Source organism: Bombina bombina, chromosome 2 (assembly GCF_027579735.1).
Source record: "Bombina bombina isolate aBomBom1 chromosome 2, aBomBom1.pri, whole genome shotgun sequence".
Classification (NCBI taxonomy): Eukaryota; Metazoa; Chordata; class Amphibia; order Anura; family Bombinatoridae; genus Bombina; species Bombina bombina.
The window spans coordinates 1,063,131,291-1,063,154,053 of NC_069500.1; the positions used below are offsets into that span (position 1 = coordinate 1,063,131,291).

The following is a 22,763-nucleotide window of genomic DNA, read 5'->3' on the forward strand; positions in this document are numbered from 1 at the left end:
ATTTTTGCTATATTTTATAAATTATACTGTTAAGCACACCCTAATGAGGGAAAAAAGCTAGTTACGATTCCTAGGACAAACCGTACTACTTAAATGATTTATACACATATGTTGCCCTCACATTAGAAAGATCTATCTACTCTTTAGAAGTTTTATCATTCCTTCAGCATACATACACAATATTAAAACACCCCTTCTCCACGTGGCTAGCGGCTGTAGCCGTGGGAAAGGATAAGAAAAACATAATTTATGCTTACCTGATAAATTCCTTTCTCCTGTAGTGTGATCAGTCCACGGGTCATCATTACTTCTGGGATATTAACTCCTCCCCAACAGGAAGTGCAAGAGGATCACCCAGCAGAGCTGCTATATAGCTCCTCCCCTCTACGTCACACCCAGTCATTCGACCAAGAACCAACGAGAAAGGAGAAGCTAAAGGGTGCAGTGGTGACTGGAGTATAATTTAAAAATTTAGACCTGCCATAAAAAACAGGGCGGGCCGTGGACTGATCACACTACAGGAGAAAGGAATTTATCAGGTAAGCATAAATTATGTTTTCTCCTGTTAAGTGTGATCAGTCCACGGGTCATCATTACTTCTGGGATACCAATACCAAAGCAAAAGTACACGGATGACGGGAGGGATAGGCAGGATCTTTATACAGAAGGAACCACTGCCTGAAGAACCTTTCTCCCAAAAATAGCCTCCGAAGAAGCAAAAGTGTCAAATTTGGAAAATTTGGAAAAAGTATGAAGTGAAGACCAAGTTGCAGCCTTGCAAATCTGTTCAACAGAGGCCTCATTCTTAAAGGCCCAAGTGGAAGCCACAGCTCTAGTGGAATGAGCTATAATTCTTTCAGGAGGCTGCTGTCCAGCAGTCTCATAGGCTAAACGTATTATGCTACGAAGCCAAAAAGAGAGAGAGGTAGCCGAAGCTTTTTGACCTCTCCTCTGACCAGAGTAAACGACAAACAGGGAAGATGTTTGTCGAAAATCTTTAGTTGCCTGTAAATAAAATTTTAGGGAACGAACTACATCTAGATTGTGCAGAAGTCGTTCCTTCTTTGAGGAAGGATTAGGACACAAGGATGGAACAACAATCTCCTGATTGATATTCCTGTTAGTGACTACCTTAGGTAAGAACCCAGGTTTAGTACGCAGAACTACCTTATCCGAGTGAAAAATCAGATAAGGAGAATCACAATGTAAGGCTGATAACTCAGAGACTCTTCGAGCAGAGGAAATAGCCATTAAAAATAGAACTTTCCAAGATAACAATTTTATATCAACGGAATGAAGGGGTTCAAACGGAACGCCCTGTAAAACGTTAAGAACAAGGTTTAAACTCCATGGCGGAGCAACATTTTTAAACACAGGCTTAATCCTGGCCAAAGCCTGACAAAAAGCCTGAACGTCTGGAACTTCTGACAGACGTTTGTGTAACAAAATGGACAGAGCTGAGATCTGTCCCTTTAAAGAACTAGCGGATAAGCCCTTTTCTAAACCCTCTTGTAGAAAAGACAATATCCTAGGAATCCTAACCTTACTCCAAGAGTAACCTTTGGATTCGCACCAATATAGGTATTTACGCCATATTTTATGATAAATCTTTCTGGTAACAGGCTTCCTAGCCTGTATCAGGGTATCAATTACTGACTCAGAGAATCCACGTTTTGATAAAATCAAGCGTTCAATCTCCAGGCAGTCAGCTTCAGAGAAATTAGATTTTGATGTTTGAAAGGACCCTGAATCAGAAGGTCCTGTCTCAGAGGCAGAGACCAAGGTGGACAGGATGACATGTCCACTAGATCTGCATACCAGGTCCTGCGAGGCCACGCAGGCGCTATTAGAATTACTGATGCTCTCTCCTGTTTGATTCTGGCGATCAATCGAGGAAGCATCGGAAAGGGTGGAAACACATAAGCTCTCCCGAAGGTCCAAGGTGCTGTCAAAGCATCTACTAGGGCCGCTCCCGGATCCCTGGATCTGGACCCGTAACGAGGAAGCTTGGCATTCTGTCGAGACGCCATGAGATCTATCTCTGGTTTGCCCCAACGTCGAAGTATTTGGGCAAAGACCTCCGGATGAAGTTCCCACTCCCCCGGATGAAAAGTCTGACGACTTAGGAAATCCGCCTCCCAGTTCTCCACTCCCGGAATGTGGATTGCTGAGAGATGGCAAGAGTGAGACTCTGCCCAACGAATTATCTTTGATAATTCCATCATCGCTAGGGAGCTTCTTGTTCCTCCTTGATGGTTGATGTAAGCTACAGTCGTGATGTTGTCCGACTGAAATCTGATGAACCCCCGAGTTGTTAACTGGGGCCAAGCCAGAAGGGCATTGAGAACTGCTCTCAATTCCAGAATGTTCATTGGCAGGAGACTCTCCTCCTGAGTCCATGATCCCTGAGCCTTCAGGGAATTCCAGACAGCGCCCCAACCTAACAGGCTGGCGTCTGTTGTTACAATTGTCCAATTTGGCCTGCTGAATGGCATCCCCTTGGACAGATGTGGCCGAGAAAGCCACCACAGAAGAGAATTTCTGGTCTCTTGATCCAGATTCAGAGTGGGGGACAAATCTGAGTAATCCCCATTCCACTGACTTAGCATGTACAATTGCAGCGGTCTGAGGTGTAGGCGTGCAAAGGGGACTATGTCCATTGCCGCTACCATTAAGCCGATCACCTCCATACATTGAGCCACTGACGGGTGTTGAATGGAATGAAGGACACGGCAGGCGTTTTGAAGTTTTGTTAACCTGTCTTCTGTCAGGTAAATCTTCATTTCTACAGAATCTATAAGAGTCCCCAAGAAGGGAACTGTTGTGAGTGGAACGATTCCACCCATGCAATCTTAGAAATGCCAGTACAAACTCTGTATGAGACTTGGCAGTTTGAAAGCTTGAGGCTTGAATCAGAATGTCGTCTAGGTATGGAGCTACCGAGATTCCTCGCGGTCTTAGCACTGCCAGAAGAGCCCCCAGAACCTTTGTGAAGATTCTTGGAGCCGTAGCCAACCCGAATGGAAGAGCTACAAACTGGTAATGCCTGTCTAGGAAGGCAAACCTTAGATACCGGAAATGATCTCTGTGAATCGGTATGTGAAGGTAAGCATCCTTTAAATCCACCGTGGTCATGTACTGACCCTTTTGGATCATGGGTAGGATTGTCCGAATAGTTTCCATTTTGAACGATGGAACTCTTAGGAATTTGTTTAGGATCTTTAAATCCAAGATTGGTCTGAAGGTTCCTTCTTTCTTGGGAACCACAAACAGATTTGAGTAAAACCCCTGTCCGTGTTCCGACCGCGGAACCGGATGGATCACTCCCATTAGTAAAAGATCTTGTACACAGCGTAGAAACGCCTCTTTCTTTATTTGGTTTGTTGACAACCTTGACAGATGGAATCTCCCTTTTGGGGGAGAGGATTTGAAGTCCAGAAGATATCCCTGAGATATGATCTCTAACGCCCAGGGATCCTGGACATCTCTTGCCCAAGCCTGGGCGAAGAGAGAAAGTCTGCCCCCCACTAGATCCGTTCCCGGATCGGGGGCCCTCAATTCATGCTGTCTTAGGGGCAGCAGCAGGTTTTCTGGCCTGCTTGCCCTTGTTCCAGGACTGGTTAGGTCTCCAGCCTTGTCTGTAGCGAGCAACAGCTCCTTCCTGTTTTGGTGCAGAGGAAGTTGATGCTGCTCCTGTCTTAAAATTACGAAAGGAACGAAAATTAGACTGTCTAGCCTTCGGCTTGGCTCTGTCTTGAGGCAGGGCGTGGCCTTTACCTCCTGTAATGTCAGCGATAATTTCCTTCAAACCGGGCCCGAATAAGGTCTGCCCTTTGAAAGGTATGTTGAGTAACTTAGATTTAGAAGTAACATCAGCTGACCAGGATTTTAGCCACAGTGCTCTGCGTGCCTGAATGGCGAATCCGGAATTCTTAGCCGTAAGTTTAGTTAAATGTACAACGGCATCTGAAACAAATGAATTAGCTAGCTTAAGTGTTTTAAGCTTGTTTGAAATTTCCTCTATAGTTATTGAGTCAAGAGTCTCTTCCAGGGACTCGGACCAAAAGGCTGATGCGGCCGTGACAGACGCAATACATGCAAGAGGTTGCAATATAAAACCTTGTTGAACAAACATTTTCTTAAGGTAACCTTCTAATTTTTTATCCATTGGATCAGAAAAAGCACAGCTATCCTCCACCGGGATAGTGGTACGCTTAGCCAGCGTCGAAACCGCTCCCTCCACCTTAGGGATTGTCTGCCATAAGTCCCATGTGGTGGCGTCTATTGGAAACATTTTTCTAAATACAGGAGGGGGGGAAAAGGGCACACCGGGCCTATCCCACTCCTTAGTAATTATCTCTGTAAGCCTCTTAGGTATAGGAAATACGTCAGTACTCGCCGGTACCGCATAGTATCTATCCAGCCTACATAATTTCTCTGGAATTGCAACGGTGTTACAATCATTCAGAGCCGCTAATACCTCCCCTAACAGTACGCAGAGGTTTTCAAGCTTAAACTTAAAATTAGAAATGTCTGAATCCACTCTAATGGGATCAGAACCGTCACCTGCAGATTGAAGCTCTCCGTCCTCATGTTCCGCATACTGTGACCCAGTATCTGACATGGCCCTAGTATTATCAGCGCACTCTGTTCTCACCCCAGAGTGGTCACGCTTCCCTCTAAGTTCTGGTAATTTAGACAAAACCTCAGTCATAACATTAGCCATGTCCTGCAATGTGATTTGTAATGGCCGCCCTGAAGTACCCGGCGTTACAATATCACCAATCCCCCGAGCGGGAGATGCAGGTACTGACACGTGAGGGGAGTTAGTCGGCATAACTTTCCTCTCGTTGTCTGGTGAATGCTGTTCAATTTGTACAGATTGACTTTTATTTAAAGTAGCATCAATACAATTAGTACATAAATTTCTATTGGGCTCCACTTTGGCTTTAGCACATATAGCACAGAGATATTCCTCTGAGTCAGACATGTTTAACACACTAAGCAAACTTGGAAATACTTTTCAATTCACTTTTATAAATAGTATGAAAAAAAAAACGCACTGTGCCTTTAAGAAGCACAGAAAGATATGACAGTTGAGTACAATAAAACAGATAATTTTATGAAAACAAACTTTTTTCTCAGTAAAAATACAATTTTAGCAAAGGATTGCTCCCATTAGTAATGGATAACTAGCCCTTTAATAGCAGAAAAAAAGTACAGAATGTAACGTTTTTTATCACAGTCAAGCACAATCTCACAGGTCTGCTGTGAGTGATTACCTCCCTCAAAATAACTTTTGAAGACCCCTGAGCTCTGTAGAGACGAACCGGATCATGCAGGGAAGAAGAACAGACTTGTGACTGAATTTTTGATGCGTAGTAAAAGCGCCAAATTCAGCCCCTCCCCCTCACACACAACAGTGAGGGAGATCAGTAAACTGTCATAAATCAAACAAAATGCCCGCCAAGTGGATAAAACTAATGCCCAAATAAGTTTTCACCCAGTACCTCAGAAATATAAACGATTTCACATACCAGCAAAAAACGTTTAACATCAATAAATGTATTTGTCATAAAAAGCCTGCTGCAAGCCGTTTTTACTGCAAAATAGGCTAAAGCTTTATGTAAACAGTATTATTTCAGTGAAATGCCATTCCCCAGAATACTGAAGTGAAAATATACATACATGACAGCCTGATACCAGTTGCTACTACTGCATTTAAGGCTGAACTTACTTTATATAGGTATTTGCAGTATTTTCTAGTCAATTCCATTCTCAGAAAATAATATGCTGCTACATACCTCTTTGCAGGTGAACCTGCCCGCTGTCCCCTGATCTGAAGTTTACCTCACTCCTCAGATGGCCGAGAACAGCAACATGATCTTAACTACTCCGGTTAAAATCATACAGAAAAAACTCAGGTAGATTCTTCTTCAAATTCTCCCTGAGAAGGAACAACACACTCCGGTGCTGTTTTAAAATAACAAACTTTTGATTGAAGTTATAAAAACTAAGTAAAATCACCACAGTCCTCTCACACATCCTATCTATTAGTTGGGTGCAAGAGAATGACTGGGTGTGACGTAGAGGGGAGGAGCTATATAGCAGCTCTGCTGGGTGATCCTCTTGCACTTCCTGTTGGGGAGGAGTTAATATCCCAGAAGTAATGATGACCCGTGGACTGATCACACTTAACAGGAGAAAGAATAGAGTGGTGGAAGAGAGATAATTATATTACAGCATGAGGTCAAAATCCATTGCAGACAAAATCTACCCATATAAGTATATATTCCCTGGAGATCTAGAAAATGATGTCACTTACAGTTACCTATCGCCATGGTTAATATTGTCCTCTGCAGTTTACTGATCCTGAACAATAAACAGGGATTATTTATCAAATGCTAAATTAGTCTTCAGTCCATCACCTTTTTATGGTGCCTGTTTCTAGCTTTGTATCTTTAGATTCCCTTCAGCGTGAAGTGTATGCTCCCTCTCCACACCCAAAATTGGTTTTCACAGGGTACTATATAAACAGGCTGAACATTGATGTTAAAAGGTTTGGTTTTGGCCTTTAAGTTGAAAGCTTCATAATACTCAGTTCATATAATTATTGGTATATTTTAACTATTATATCCCTACTTATCTTTATCTATATAAAAAATGATGGACCCAAAAGTGGTCTGAACTGAAGCAATCAGCGATAATAAAATAAGAAAATGAGGGTTGTTACTTAAGATGTGCAAAAATGCTTGTTTGTATTTTAATGAGCAATGTTTGTATTTTTCTTTTGCTTTCAAATATGACTGTATAATAATAAGTAATAATTGTATTGCACAACTCCTCAATATAAAATAAAAAAAATGAATATTATTCATGCATATAATCTTTGCGCTGTCCCAATAATAAATAACAATATTTATGGCACACTCAGAACAATAATTATGACTTTACAAGCTTTCACAGTGATAAATTAAAGCACATATAAAAAATTAATAATAATCTTTCACAAACAAAGGTGAATATGTTTTATTTAATATTAGATAACTGGTATTGCTATAACTCACAATCTTGATATAACAAGGCATATTCACTTGGAATATTTGGCTGTGCATAAAATATATGTACAAATGTAGAGGAAAATTATATTTTTGTATGCCAATGTTTTACATTAAGGCAGGATACTGACTGTACTAGTCTATAGGTAGTGAGAAGCAAACTAATGGAGATCTATTATTTTCTTTAGATGATAAGTGTGAATATCCAGCGCATTGTTTTCCTTGAACACTGTAATGAATACAGACAGCATAAAATGATGATAGGTATATAAATAGAATACTTGCAATGGTAGCAAATCTTTTCTTAAGATGCTTCCAAGATTTTGAGTGAAAAATAAGTTTGATGCTAAGGGGGGTAGTTATCAACGCGTCAACTTTCCTGCCTTCGCCAGCCCAATACGCCCGCCTAAGCTCGCCTCACATCGCCGCCGCAGACCTGAAAAAATTCGCCTAAGTTATCAAATAAAGCTGTCAAAAAGCCGCGGGGCGATGAGCAGCGGACTGTGAGAGTTATCACTCATCCAATCTCGCTGCTCTTCGGCTTTTTCCCAGCTTTATTGCTAGCCTGTCACTAAGCACTCACACTAAACTGCACTGTTCTACCCCCTATACCGGTGCCCCCCGCAACTAAATAAAGTTACTAACCCCTAAACCGCCGCTCCTAGACCCTGCCGCAACTCTGATAAATGTATTAACCCCTAAACCGCCGCTCCTAGACCCTGCCGCAACTCTGATAAATGTATTAACCCCTAAACCGCCGCTCCTAGACCCTGCCGCAACTCAGATAAATGTATTAACCCCTAAACCGCCGCTCCCGGACACCGCTGCAACCTACATTATACCTATTAACCCCTATCCTGCCCCCCCTACACCGTCGCCACCTATAATAAATTTATTAACCCCTATCCTGCCCCCCACTACACCGCCGCCACTGTAATAAAATTATTAACCCCTAAACCTAAGTCTAACACTAACCCTAAGACCCCCCCTAACTTAAATATTAATTAAATAAATCTAAATAATATTTCTATTATGAACTAAGTTAATCCTATTTAAAACTAAATACTTTATAAGATAAAACAGAATGGAGGGGCGCCTCATGTGTGGTATAAGGGAGACAAGAAATACGGGCACCACATGTGCAGACTATTAATGGTACAACCACAACAGATTCCTTAATGTGGAGGGTACTCACATATTCCCAGAGCACACCAATGTGCTTGTAGAAGCAGGCTGCAGATTGGTAGGGGTGTGGCAGCTCACCCAAACTCTAGGTATCTTGATATTTGTATGATAATGTGTTCCCTCAGGTGCTGGGCTGGTCTCTCATAGGTGAACAATGGCAGATGGTGGGTAGAAATTAATCCACTCAAAGGATAAAAGATATATCCAAATTTATTTAAAAAAGCATAAAAGTTTAAAAACAACAGCACAATGATTGCTGATGAGAGTGGATAACAGGGTGTCCAATAATCACCCAATCATGCAACGCGTTTCACGGTTCACAGACCGTTTCATCAGGCATAAAAAATGATCGAAACAGCCAATAGAATGCGAGCTCAATCTGATTGGCTGATTGGATCAGCCAATCGGATCGAACTTGAATCTGATTGGCTGATTCAATCAGCCAATCAGATTTTTCCTACCTTAATTCCGATTGGCTGATAGAATCCTATCAGCCAATCGGAATTGAAGGGACGCCATCTTGGATGACGTCCCTTAAAGGAGCCTTCATTCGTCGGTAGTCCGTCGGTAAAGAAGGATGTTCCGCGTCGGCGGGATGAAGATTCAAGACCCGGCTTGGAAGATGACATCCCCCGGATAGAAGGCTTCTTCAGCGCCGCTTGGAAGATGACATCGCCCGGATGGAAGAATTCTTCAGCGCCGCTTGGAGGATCACTTCATCGGATGGAAGATTTCTTCAGCGCCGCTTGGAGGATCACTTCTGCCGGTCCGGGTTTCTTCTTCAGTTCCATCAGTGGCTCGGCTGAGTGAAGACGACTAAAGGTAGGATGATCTTCAGGGGATTAGTGTTAGGTTTTTTTAAGGGGGGTTTGGGTTAGATTAGGGGTATGTGGGTGGTGGGTTTTAATGTTGGGAGGGTTGTATTTTTCTTTTACAGGCAAAAGAGCTGAACTCTTTGGGGCATGCCCCCACAAAAGGCCCTTTTAAGGGCTGGTAAGGTAAAAGAGCTTTGAACTTTTTTAATTTAGAATAGGGTAGGGCATTTTTTTATTTTGGGGGGGTTTGTTATTTTATTAGGGGGCTTAGATTAGGTGTAAGTAGCTTAAAATTGTTGTAATATTTTTAAAATGTTTGTAACCTATTTATTTTATTTTTTGTAACTTAGCTTTTTTATTTTTTGTACTTTAGTTAGTTTATGTAATTGGATTTAATTGTAGTTTTTGTAGGTAATTTATTTAATTAATTTACTGATAGTGTAGTGTTAGGTTTAATTGTAACTTAGGTTACAATTAAACTTTTGTATTTCTTTTAGCTAGGTAGTTATTAAATAGTTAATAACTATTTAATAACTATTCTAACTAGCTAAAATAAATACAAAGTTACCTGTAAAATAAATATAAATCCTAAAATAGCTATAATGTAATTATTAATTACATTGTAGCTATCTTAGGGTTTATTTTACAGGTAAGTATTTAGTTTTAAATAGGAATAATTTATTAAAGTATAGTGTAGTGTTAGGTGTAATTGTTACTTAGGTTAGTTTTTAGTTTACAGGTACATTTCTCTTTATTTTAGCTAGGTAAGCTATTAAATAGTTAATAACTATTTAATAGCTATTGTACCTAGTTAAAATAAATTGAAAGGTACCTGTAAAATAAAAATAAATCCTAAGATAGCTACAATATAATTATTATTTATATTGTATCTATATTAGGGTTTATTTTAAAGGTAAATATTTAGTTTTAAATAGGATTAACTTAGTTCATAATAGAAATATTATTTAGATTTATTTAATTAATATTTAAGTTAGGGGGGTATTAGGGTTAGTGTTAGACTTAGGTTTAGGGGTTAATAATTTTATTACAGTGGCGGCGGTGTAGTGGGGGGCAGGATAGGGGTTAATAAATTTATTATAGGTGGCGACGGTGTAGGGGGGGCAGATTAGGGGTTAATAAATTTAATATAGGTTGCGGCAGGGTCAGGGAGTGGAGGTTTAGGGGTTAATACATATATTATAGTTGCGGTGGGCTCCGGGAGCGGCGGTTTAGGGGTTAATACATTTATTATAGTTGCGGTGGGCTCCGGGAGCGGAGGTTTAGGGGTTAATATGTATAGAGTAGCTTGCGGTGGGCTCCAGGAGCGGCGGTTTAGGGGGTAATAACATTATTTAGTTGCGGCGGTGTAGGGGGGACAGATTAGTGGTGTTTAGACTCGGGGTACATGTTAGGGTGTTAGGTGCAGACATCTCCCATAGAAATCAATGGGATGTCTGTCAGCAGCGAACTTGTACTTTCGCTATGGTCAGACTCCCATTGATTCCTATGGGATCCGCCGCCTCCAGGGTGGCGGATTGAAAACCAGGTACGCTGGGCCGTAAAAGTGCCGAGCGTACCTGCTAGTTTTTTGATAACTAGCAAAAGTAGTCAGATTGTGTGCGGAACATCTGGAGTGACGTAAGAATCGATCTGTGTCGGACTGAGTCCGGCGGATCGAAGTTTATGTCACAAAATTCTACTTTTGCCGGTCTCTAGCCTTTGATAACTAAGGCGAATCAGCCTCGCCACAAATACGCTGTATTTGAGGTTGACGGCTTGATAACCCCCCATAGAATAAAATAGTTCATTCCAAACAAGAAATACCAACTCTATGGAAAATCACACTCTTTGTAAAACTATATTTCAATATTCTTGTGGTCAAATATTCTGACCGTAAATCTGTGAAAGATCCAACAGATCTTTTAAAAAATGTAGCTTGAAAAAATATATATAAAAAAATAAAATGAAAAAATATATGTTACCATCATATCATGCTCCACCATGTTCCAAGCTCTTGGTCTAAGCATTAATATAGGGGCTTTGGAAATAGGTGGAATGCCTGAGAACAAATGTGAAAAGAAAAATTATAAAATTAATTAATTTAAATTGTTAAATCATTTAATAATATATACAACTTTATTAAAATACATCTCACCTGGAACTTTGCTGTGAACAACTTGATACACGTTAAATATTCCCTTGACTTGATTGAAAAATGTTGGACAATTGCCATCATCGAAATCCACCTAAACAGTAAATAAATATTAAAGTCAATTTTATACATGCAAAATATATATAATCAGTTTTCAAAAGATCTGTATTGGGAAAAAATGTTTACTATGCATTCAAAACTTTTTTATGCAAACAGGGGTTTACTCCTTTGCGATTTCATTTAGGAAAAATAATTTAAGAAGGAATAACACTTTATTTAACATATATACAAATGAACAGGTTACCATAAATTGGATCAATAGAGAAATGGGTATTGGACTTCCATTTCTAGTAAGTCATAATGCTTGTGATTCAATAATAATTTAAAAACAATAAGGCTAAAAATTCTATTTAGGGTCTCACTAAGTCGCTAATTTATACTTTGACTATTTAAAATCCCTTTAAATAAAGTTATGTTAACTTATAGGAGTCTATTTAACAAGGGCCGAATGGCCGCTTTTTCCCTTGTTTCTGCACGAGCCTTCAGGCTCGCCAGAAACAGGAGTTGAAAAGCAGCGGTCTTAAGACCGCTGTTCCTAAACGTTCCTAAACTCATACGCTGCCTCTGAGGCAGCGTATAGAAACCCGCCCGATCATGTACGATCGGGCTGATTGACACCCCCTGCAGGGGGCGGTATTACACCAACAGTTCGCAAGAACTGCTGGTGCAATGATAAATGCTGACACCATATGCTGTCTACATTTATCGATGTGCGGCGGACATGGTTCGCTATAGCGGATCATGTCTGTCTGCACATATATAAATAGACCCCATAGAATGGAAAAGCCATTAGTAAGACACAGGTCTCTTTCTTTGCTCATATATTTAGAAGCATTCAGACAAGAAGGTCCATATGTCATTACACAATTTAAAAAAAAGGCTCACTTAGGCTCTGATCATACATTTCCTAACAGTTCAAAGGGTTGCAATAAATATAAAATAACATGTGTAAACAAGACTTTAATACAGATAATTTAATGGAACTCTTGCCCAGGCTATACAGATGGAAATAAAATAAATTGTCCATAGAGGTTTAATGTCCTCTAATAAAAATCAGCCATTATGTGGTAATGAGAGGATAAGATCTGAATACCAAATACCAACCTAAGAGTATCAGGGAACTTTAAAGGTACCCAGGCCTCATTTTCTATATATTGGAAGAGAAAGAAAACTAAAAAGGAACCTCTCTATGGGAGAATTGAGGATCCCTGTGATCATCAGACCTTATTTCTTATTATAAGAATTTTAGGAATAAAAATGAACCTCTCTCTATGGAAGTCTTATGAAACCAGCAGCACCCATGCCACTTCCTCAGCATGTGTGTCTCAGTCCAAAAACAAATGTTTACTTGATAAATTCATTTTTCTTTTATACAGGTGGTGAGAGTCGACATTCCATTACTACTGGGAATTACTCTTCCTTACCCCCAAAACTCTATAAACTCCCGCACCTCATAGATACCTCAGTCTTTACTTTGCCTCTGATGGAGGAGGTTGAAGAATTAAAATGTGCATTTGATTCTTCAGAGAGAGGGGTTCTCAGTCTATATTGAGGCCCGGTGTCCCCTCAGAGTACAGTGCTTGTCAGTGAGATGTATATTGGGTATGGTTTGTGGCTTTTTTTTTGCCTCATGGGAAATCTGTCACAGACCCTCCATATCTTGGGGACGCTCCAGAGACAGTTGATGTGTTTATCCAAAGACTTTATTGTAAGTCTATTTTATTTGAGCTTTTCTTCCTTCTATGGATCTACAACATACTCTTATTCCATAACCTCTGCTGATATGTTTCAGTACTGGTTTGGCTTTCTGCTGGTAGATGAGTGCTTATTGGTAACTTTATTTATTTTTCATTCCAGATACTCTATAGCTTTAATTTGGGCATTTATAGATTGTATATATTGTATATAAAGTGTATATATATATATATATATATATATATATTAATATATATGACCCTGGGATAGAATCCATACATTATTCCCCTTGCTTTTTTGTGCGTCAGGTTTTTTGTTGAGCTTAGTTTACATTTTGCGCTTCAGCCTTTGGGTTTACATGCGTTTAACGCACGTCAGTTTAAAACCAGTTGAGAAAGCGCACGTCTGTGTGCATTATAATGTTAATCCTTTCTCATGCCTCGGCTGTTTTACACGCAACGGATTAGCGCATGTATGTCCTTGGTCTTGCGCATGTCTGGTTTGGCACTGCCAGTTTTTTCGTGCATGTTCTTCATTACTGCTGTGCATTACCTAAACTTTGAATGTGAAGTTCATAAGTCTCCTTTGTTTTTAAGTTTGGCCTAGCACACCTTGAATTTGTAAGGTTTCAAGCTACTTTAGGGGGTATGTTTTTTCCATTACTCAAAATCTTTATTTTTAAGGGTTAAGATTGTTCATTGCTTTGCTTTCTCAATGCTATAATGGGGCAGTCTGATTCTATCCCTAAATCTACCTTAGAAGCCAAGTCTCTTGAACACCTTCCTACCAATATTAAGTGTGTCTATTGTGAAAAAGCTGATGCTTTACGTCCAGCTTATTTATGTGACTATTAATTTATGATAAGGCATTTAGACAAACCTAATGCTGTTTCTATGGGTATTTCTGCTCTGTTTGTTTTTCAGAAGAGAAAAATCTAATAAAATCTGCAGATTCTGAAGTGTTGGCTGCTCTCTCTCCTTCAACTAAACATAAGAGGTGAGTTCAGAATGTACCTTCTACTAGTTCTTTAACCTGCTAAGGTTAATGTTTCTAGTTATGAGGCTGCTGTGTCCTAAGAGGGTTTGGTTGTCTTTGTTGATCAAAAATCTTCTTCTGATCATTATTCTGACATCTTTTTAGTAATTCTCTTTTAGGGAATTTTTTTCTTTCTTACTTACTTTACATTTTGCTGTTCCTAAAGTAGATGGGAATAAAACTGTTAAGTTATTGTTTTTTAAACCTTATGTTAAATCCATTGGTGCAATTCTGCCCCTGTTGCCGTTTCTGTGTTTATTTCCAGAAATTAGACTGAGCCAGGTAATTTTAGAATTTGTTTCAGGCTTCTATTACTCAGTTTTGGGAAATTATTCCCAAAGTTCTTGGGTCCTTTTTTTCTCTGGCTAAAAATTCCATTTTCTTTTGGAAGATACTTCTTCCTTTATAGTCCTTTAGATATGAGGTGATAATCCTTCTTTAGGAGTGCTTATTTGCAAGCAAGTTATATTTTCAGTAATATATTTTGCTGATGTGGCTGTTGCTTATGCTTTTAGTTATATAGTCTTTCTGAGCAGATCTTTTTTTATGTCAAGAAACCCTTTATATACTTCTTTATATTTTTTTAATGTGCAATAAATGTTTAATATGCTTTCCTTTGTGATGTCTTCTAGTCATCATTCAGTTATGCTAGTGTATGGGGCCTATTTATCAAGCCGTCAACCGAAAATACGCCATTATTCTGCAGCGTAATTGTGGAGAGGCTGATTTGCCTTATTTAGCAAAGCCTACAGACCTGTAAAAGTAGAATTTTGTGACGTAACATACGATCCGCCGGTCTCAGTCCGACACAGATCGATGCTTACGTCACTACAGATGTTCCAAATGCAAATTCGGCACTATCTGACAACTTTCGCAAGTTATAAAATATCTACCTGGTACGCTCGCCACTATTCTGGTCCAGCGTACCTGCTTTTCAATGCCATAGGAATCAATGGGAGTCTGAAAGCAGCGAGAGCTATGTTCGCTGCTGCCCGATATCCCATTAATTAGTATGGGAGAACAAAAGTTATGTTAACACCTAACACCCTAACATGTACCCCGAGTCTAAATAACCCTAATCTGCCGCCCCCTACACCGCCGCCACCTACATTATACTTATTAACCCCTAATCTGCTGCCCCGACACCGCCGACACCTACATTATACTTATTAACCCCTATTCTGCCGCCCCGACACCGCCGACACCTAAATAAAAGTTATTAACCCCTAATCTGCTGCTCCCGACAACGCCACCACCTACATAAAGTTATTAACCCCTATCCCGCCACTCCCAGAGCCCACCGCAACTAAATAAAGTTATTAACCCCTAAACCGCCAGCCCCCCACATCGCCATCAACTAAATTAACCTATTAACCCCTAAACCTAACAACCCGCTAACTTAATATTAAATATGAACTTATCCCTATCTTATTATAAATGTAAACTTACCTTTAAAATTAAATTAAACTATATTAAACTATTAGTTAATCTACCCTAAATATTATACTAAAATTACCTTAAACTATATTAAAATAATAATTAATCTACCCTAACTATTATACTAAAATTACCTAAACTACAAATTAAAATAACTATATTCTATATTTAAACACCTAACCCTATTTAAATAATTTAAATATACACTAAAAAATTACTAAGTTATAAAACACTTACAACTAAGTTATCAAAAATTACAAACACACTAAGTTACACAAAATAATAAACACTAAGTTACAAAAAATGAAAAAGAAATTGTGATGAGAGCAGGAAGTGATGTCACTAGTTTGGGGGTGGGGCTTAGGTCCGGTAGTCTGTGTCGCAGTTAGTTACTGAAATCAACCTGACTAGATGTATGTTTCTGTGCTCTGTAATAAAATAGAGTTGTACCATCCTTGCTGTGTCCTGCATATGTCCTGCATCTCATGACATGGTGTCAGAAGTTCTGGCCTACGCTTCTGTTCCTGATCGATGCCGATGTCAAAGTTTACCCCACCTGAGCCTTTTGACTTCTCTCAGCCTGCAGCTTGGCCCACATGGCGTCAGTGGTTTCAGCGCTTCAGGATTGCTTCTAAGCTGAACAAGGAGAGTGGTGAAGTACAAGTTAATTCTCTTTTATACTCTATGGGGAAGGATGTTGAGCCAGTGTTCAATGCTTTTATTTTCCAAGAAGGGGAAGAATTTAACTTTGATATAGTTATGGTTAGTTATGGATAAACTCAGTGCCCACTTTGTGCCCAAAAGAAATGTGATTCATGAGAGAGCTTGTTTTCACAAACGTAATCAGCGTGTGGGAGAATCTGTGGAGTCATTTGTGCGCAGCCTGTATGAACTAGCTGAATTCTGTGAGTTTGGTGTTGCTAAAGAAGAGCAAATCAGAGACAGAATAGTTATTGGAATTGCAGATGCTGAAGTCTCACTGAAGCTGCAGTTAGAGCCTGATTTAACATTAGATGGGGCTATTAGGATGGCCCGCCAGAGTGAACTGGTGAAAAAGCAAAGTGCTGATCTGAGGTCTGAGAGTATTGTCGATGAAGTGCAAAAGTCCAGGAAAACTGCTAGTGAAAGGCACAGTGTGAGCGGTAGATCTAAAATAACGGATAGACCTAGAAGTGGATGGGGGCAGCATGCCCGATGCACACGGTGCTACCGTGCCCATGATCAGAGTGTTATACGCCCGGCCAGAGATAAAAGATGCACAAAATGTAATAGAATGGGCCATTTTGAAGTGGTGTGTAAAACTGAATACATTAAGGAGATGCAGGTGGACAGTGACCAGGAGGGTCAGGAAGTGTCTTTTGTGGGGTCTGTTGTGGAACGGCCAAGTTCAGAGGAAGATTGGAAGGTTACTTTTACTGTAATGGGAGCCAAAGTTGATTTTAAGATTGACACAGGAGCAGATATTACTGTAATGTCTCTCGCTGCATTTATGAAACTGCCTCGACAGCCCCAGCTGGCAAAGGTTACTACAAATGTCCATAGTCCTGGTGGTCGCATTGATTGTGCGGGGAAATTTCTTGCCAGCTGTGAGTACAAGCAAAGGAAATTCACTATGTGGGTGCATGTGATTCGAGGTCAGTGTGTTAGCAATTTATTGAGCAGAAAAGCAGCCTGTGACTTGGGCCTAGTGGCCAGAGTGAATGAGATCTCTGAAGATATGTTTGGTGAATTGGGCCTACTGAAATGCAAGCCAGTCCGTATAGCACTTAAAAGTGACGCAGTCTCATACAGTATTTCTACTCCCCGTAGAAAGTGGAGAAGGAGCTTATGCGCATGAAGTCTATGGGGGTTATTGAAGAGGTTGTTGAAGCAACCCATTGTTCCTGTTGCAAAGAAAGATGGAAAGGCGCGCATCTGTGTGGACCTGAACAGGTTGAATGAGGCAGTGAAGAGAGAGACATTTGTGCTGCCGACATTAGAAGACATAGCTCCAAAGTTGGCTGGGGCGAAGTTCTTTTCTACATTAGACGCTTCTAGCGGCTTTTGGCAGATCCCCCTGGATCCAAAGTGCCGCAAACTGACTACCTTTATTACACCGGTAGGTCGGTTTTGCTTCTGCAGACTCCCCTTCGGGATATCCTCTGCCCCAGAAATTTTTCAAAGGGAAATTAGTTCTCTCCTAAGTGACCATGTGGGCACAGCAGTCGTCATGGACATTCTACATTCGACATTCTAGTGTATGGGTCTACAGTGGAGGAGCATGATCAGCATTTAAGCTGTGTGCTGCAGGCTATCAAAGAGGCTGAAGTTAAATAAAGAAAAATGTCATTTTAGGAAAACTGAGTTATGTTACTTTGGGCATATCATCAATGGGGATGGCATCAAGCCAGACACCGAGAAGATTCGTGCTATTGAACAGATGAAAAGTCCTTCTGATGTACATGAGCTGAGACAGATATTGGGCCTTGTAAATTATGTGGGTAAGTTTTTTCCAGATTTATCTACAGTTCTACACCCTATCACTGAGTTGCTAAAGAAAGACGTTGCCTGGGTCTGGGGACCTTCACAAGAAAAATCTTTTATGCAGGCCAAGTAACTGCTGGGGTCTGTCCCAGTGCTGGGGTTCTACGACCCTTCTAAAAAGACTATGGTTAGTGCTGATGCAAGCAGTTATGGGTTGGGGGCTGCTCTCCTGCAGTTAAATGAAAATAAACTACAACCCATCGCCTACTGTTCCCGCACACTGACGGCTGCTGAGTCAAAATACGCTCAAATTGAGAAAGAGTGCCTGGCTGCAGTTTGGGCCTGTGAGCGCTTTCAGCGTTATCTAGTGGGTTTAGAGAAATTTAGTCTGGAGACTGACCATAAACCGCTAGTCCCTCTAATCAACTCTTATGATATCGACAAAACACCCCTAAGATGCCAGAGACTTTTAATGAGACTACTCAGGTTCAATGTTCAGGCAGTGCATGTGCCGGGGAAACAACTGGTTGTGGCAGATACACTATCCAGACTCCCGCTGGCTGCTGCTGAAGAATCCTCAACCGAATCTGATGTGAAAGTGTATGTTGATTCGGTTCTGGCCTCAAAGTCCATTTCTTTAAAGGGAACTGGAAGAAATAAAGAAAGAGACATATTTGGACACAGGTCTGCAAGAGGTTATAAAGTACATAAAAGAAGGCTGGCCCGAGAGTCGGGCAGCCTGGATGTCTAAGTTCTTACCAGTCAGAGAGGTCGCAGCTCACAGAGCTGGAGGGGTTGGTGCTGTTCCAAGACCGCATCGTTATTCCTGTCAGCATGAGGAAGGAGATGTTAAACAGGATTCACGATGGCCACTTAGGCATTACAAAGTGCAGAGAAAGGGCAGCTTCAGCTGTGTGGTGGCCTGGGATCAGCTCTGACATTGCAAATCACGTGTCTAAATGTGCCTTTTGCCGGGAACGCCAGAGCATCCTCTTCTTCCGACGGACTAACGACAAATGAAGGTTCCTTTAAATGACGTCATCCAAGATGGCGTCCCTTAGATTCCGAATTGGCTGAAAGAATTCTATCAGCCAATCGGAATTAAGGTCGAAAAATTCCTATTGGCTGTTGCAATCAGCCAATATGATTGAACTTTAATCCTTAATTGGTTAATAAGTGTAAGATTAGGGGTGTTTAGACTCAGGGTTCATGTTGGGGTGTTAGGTGTAGACATAAATGTATTTTCCCCATAGGAATCAATGGGGCTGCGTTAGGAGCTTTACGCTGCTTTTTTGCAGGTGTTAGGTTTTTTTTCAGCCGGCTCTCCCCCATTGATTCCTATGGGGAAACCGTGCACGAGCACGTTCAGCCAGCTCACCGCTAACGTAAGAAGCGCTGGTATTGAGGTCAGATGTGGAGCAAAATTTTGCTCTACGCGCCCTTTTTGTAAAAACCCATAATACCAGCGCTGTCTGTAAGTGAGCGGTGAGCATAAACTGCTCGTTAGCACCGCACAGCCTCTAACGCAAAACTCTAGGTGAAAGTGTGCTGTGTTTTATCAGGGCTCAAAGTGATCACAATGTGAGGGGATGGAATAAGAGCAAGTCCCCACATTATAGTCCAGAAGAGCATTAATACTTATCAAATGCTATTTATATGGAATATCTTAAATATAGCTCCTCTCATCAGTTCATCGCTGGCAATAGAGCAGACCTTCTGGTCGAAGTGCAGTGAAATGAGGGTAGTCCAGATCGATAAAAGATGTAACCACAATAAAACCACTTAATTCCTCAACGAGAACATGAGCGTGCGTTAGCAACTTCAATCTTCCACCGTGGAGGCCGGCCGCTTCTCCCCGGCATGGTAAATAGTATTCATTTATGACTCTCTCAGGATAAGGATCAGGGTCAAATAGTTACTGTGGCGCTAAATTCTGTGAAGTTTGAAGTGGCTTCATGTTAGAGTTCTTGTTGAATCTCATGTGACAAACGTCCCACATCTCGCCATGAAGAGGGGGAAAGGCATCAGAATATGTTGGCATTATGCCAGTATGATATATACCACTATCCGATATCTTACTCATAGAGGAAGTACCTGAATAATGTGTTGCCAGTCGCTGTATTGACAAAGGCTCTGCTTCTGGGTTGGTAAATAACATGCCATTCTCCTCCCAATCTTTGTTTTTCACTGTAGCAATAAGGTCAGAGATACACCTATCTAATTTGTGATCTAACTCTTGTATAGGTGCTTGTAATAGTATATGTAATATATTAAATGATGAGTGAGATTAGTTGATGACAGTTTTCTTATAACTGTATTACCCGTAGGGGGGAGGGGTGTTAAAGTCTCATCTCTAGGCCGCCTCCTAAGGTTTCAACGGACCAGATCATCAGTCATATTCTCGGTAAGATTGGTATCTTTAGATTCAGTACTGCTTGATCTATGCAATGTTATTGTGTATTTGAGCTGATGTTGCAGATATAGCTCTGTAATCGGCGGATTAAGGAGATCACGATAGGAGCTCTAGATTTTGCAGCCTATCATGGCTACTGCCTGGACACGCCCCCCCCCCCCCCCACACACACACACTGGTCTTATTTTGGCTAACACCTGAACAAAGGCCTAAATATCTGAAGGAGTAGCCATGTTTCTACAAAATAAAAACAGAAAAAAATAAAATGTGACCCTTCAAAAAACTTTCAGACAAACCCCTTTATAATCCATCCTGTAGAGATTCAGCTGACACACAGCCCTCTGCAACAGCTGAATTTTAAACTATATTTGCCACAGTTTTTAAAGAAAATTCACAGACCAACTTACTTCAGCTGACACACAGCCCTCTGCCATGTTTCTATTTGTCACAGTCTTTAAAGAAAATTCACAGACCAACTTACTTCAACTGACACACAGCCCTCTGCAACAGCTGAATTTTAAAGTATATTTGCCACAGCCTTTAAAGAAAATTCACAGACCAACTTACTTCAGCTGAGACACAGCCCTCTGCAACAGCTGAATTTTAAAGTATATTTGCCACAGCCTTTAAAGAAAATTCACAGACCAACTTACTTCAGCTGAGACACAGCCCTCTGCAACAGCTGCATTTTAAAGTATATTTGCCACAGTCTTTAAAGAAAATTCACAGACCAACTTACTTCAGCTGACACACAGCCCTCTGCAACAGGTAGCCTCTGGAAGATAGTTCTTTCATTATATTCTACCCTGTTATTACTAATGTGTGTGTTGTAATACGTATGTAATATGTATTGGCTATTATTTTTATTCTTTATTTTAAATGCATATTGGAGCACATTGATGGACCATATGCTTGTTTAATGGTTTTATTTCCCTCAATGGATACCCGTAGGGGGGAGGGGTGTTAAAGTCTCATCTCTAGGCCGCCTCCTAAGGTTTCAACGGACCAGATCATCAGTCATATTCTCGGTAAGATTGGTATCTTTAGATTCAGCACTGCTTGATCTATGCAATGTTATTGTGTATTTGAGCTGATGTTGCAGATATAGCTCTGTAATCGGCGGATTAAGGAGATCACGATAGGAGCTCTAGATTTTGCAGCCTATCATGGCTACTGCCTGGACACGCCCCCCCCCCCCCACACACACACACACTGGTCTTATTTTGGCTAATACCTGAACAAAGGCCTAAATATCTGAAGGAGTAGCCACGTTTCTACAAAATAAAAACAGAAAAAAATAAAATGTGACCCTTCAAAAAACTTTCAGACAAACCCCTTTATAATCCATCCTGTAGAGATTCAGCTGACACACAGCCCTCTGCAACAGCTGAATTTTAAACTATATTTGCCACAGTCTTTAAAGAAAATTCACAGACCAACTTACTTCAGCTGACACAGCCCTCTGCAACAGCTGAATTTTAAAGTATTTTTGCCACAGTCTTTAAAGAAAGTTCACAGACCAACTTACTTCAGCTGACACACAGCCCTCTGCAACAGCTGAATTTTAAAGTATATTTGTCACAGTCTTTAAAGAAAATTCACAGACCAACTTACTTCAACTGACACACAGCCCTCTGCAACAGCTGAATTTTAAAGTATATTTGCCACAGCCTTTAAAGAAAATTCACAGACCAACTTACTTCAGCTGACACACAGCCCTCTGCAACAGCTGAATTTTAAATTATATTTGCCACAGTCTTTAAAGAAAATTCACAGACCAACTTACTTCAGCGGACACACAGCCATCTGCAACAGGTAGCCTCTGGAAGATAGTTCTTTCATTATATTCTACCCTGTTATTACTAATGTGTGTGTTGTAATACGTATGTAATATGTATTGGCTATTATTTTTATTCTTTATTTTAAATGCATATTGGAGCACATTGATGGACCATATGCTTGTTTAATGGTTTTATTTCCCTCAATGGATACCTCTCTTATCTCTGTAATTTTTTAACTTTCCCTGTGTTTTTTGCCTGTATGACCCCTAGCTCAAATGTCCATAGATACCCCCTCCCTTAACTTTTTTTGCAGGCCAATCTGACACTAATATATATCTCTCCCCCAGCTGAATTTTAAAGTATATTTGCCACAGCCTTTAAAGAAAATTCACAGACCAACTTACTTCAGCTGACACACAGCCCTCTGCAACAGGTAGCCTCTGGAAGATAGTTTAATTGTGATCTCTGAATCGTGGCTAACTGCAAAAATACCTGACTCTGCCATTGCAATACATGGGTATTCATGCCATAGAATTGACAGAGCAAAGAGAGGAGGCGGCATTGTAATTTATGTTGACAATTCTACAGTTCACACCCTTACAAAAATCTAGCTCTCCTGCCACCTTTGATTTCCTTTCTGGCACAATTGAGATCACGTGCAGTAAATCA

General features: G+C 40.5%; 1 protein-coding gene across 2 annotated transcripts in view; it reads right to left on the reverse strand.

Moving 5' to 3' along the window:
- The window catches only part of LOC128650027 (uncharacterized), a 273,926-nt gene that overhangs the window by 211,006 nt on the left and 40,157 nt on the right, over positions 1-22,763 (reverse strand). For both annotated transcript variants that reach the window (XM_053703680.1, XM_053703679.1), the window contains 2 exons: positions 11,214-11,304; positions 11,041-11,117 (listed from right to left, as the gene is read on the reverse strand). In XM_053703680.1, the coding sequence (XP_053559655.1) occupies positions 11,041-11,117; positions 11,214-11,304 (168 nt within the window). The remainder of the gene's footprint in view (positions 1-11,040; positions 11,118-11,213; positions 11,305-22,763) is intronic.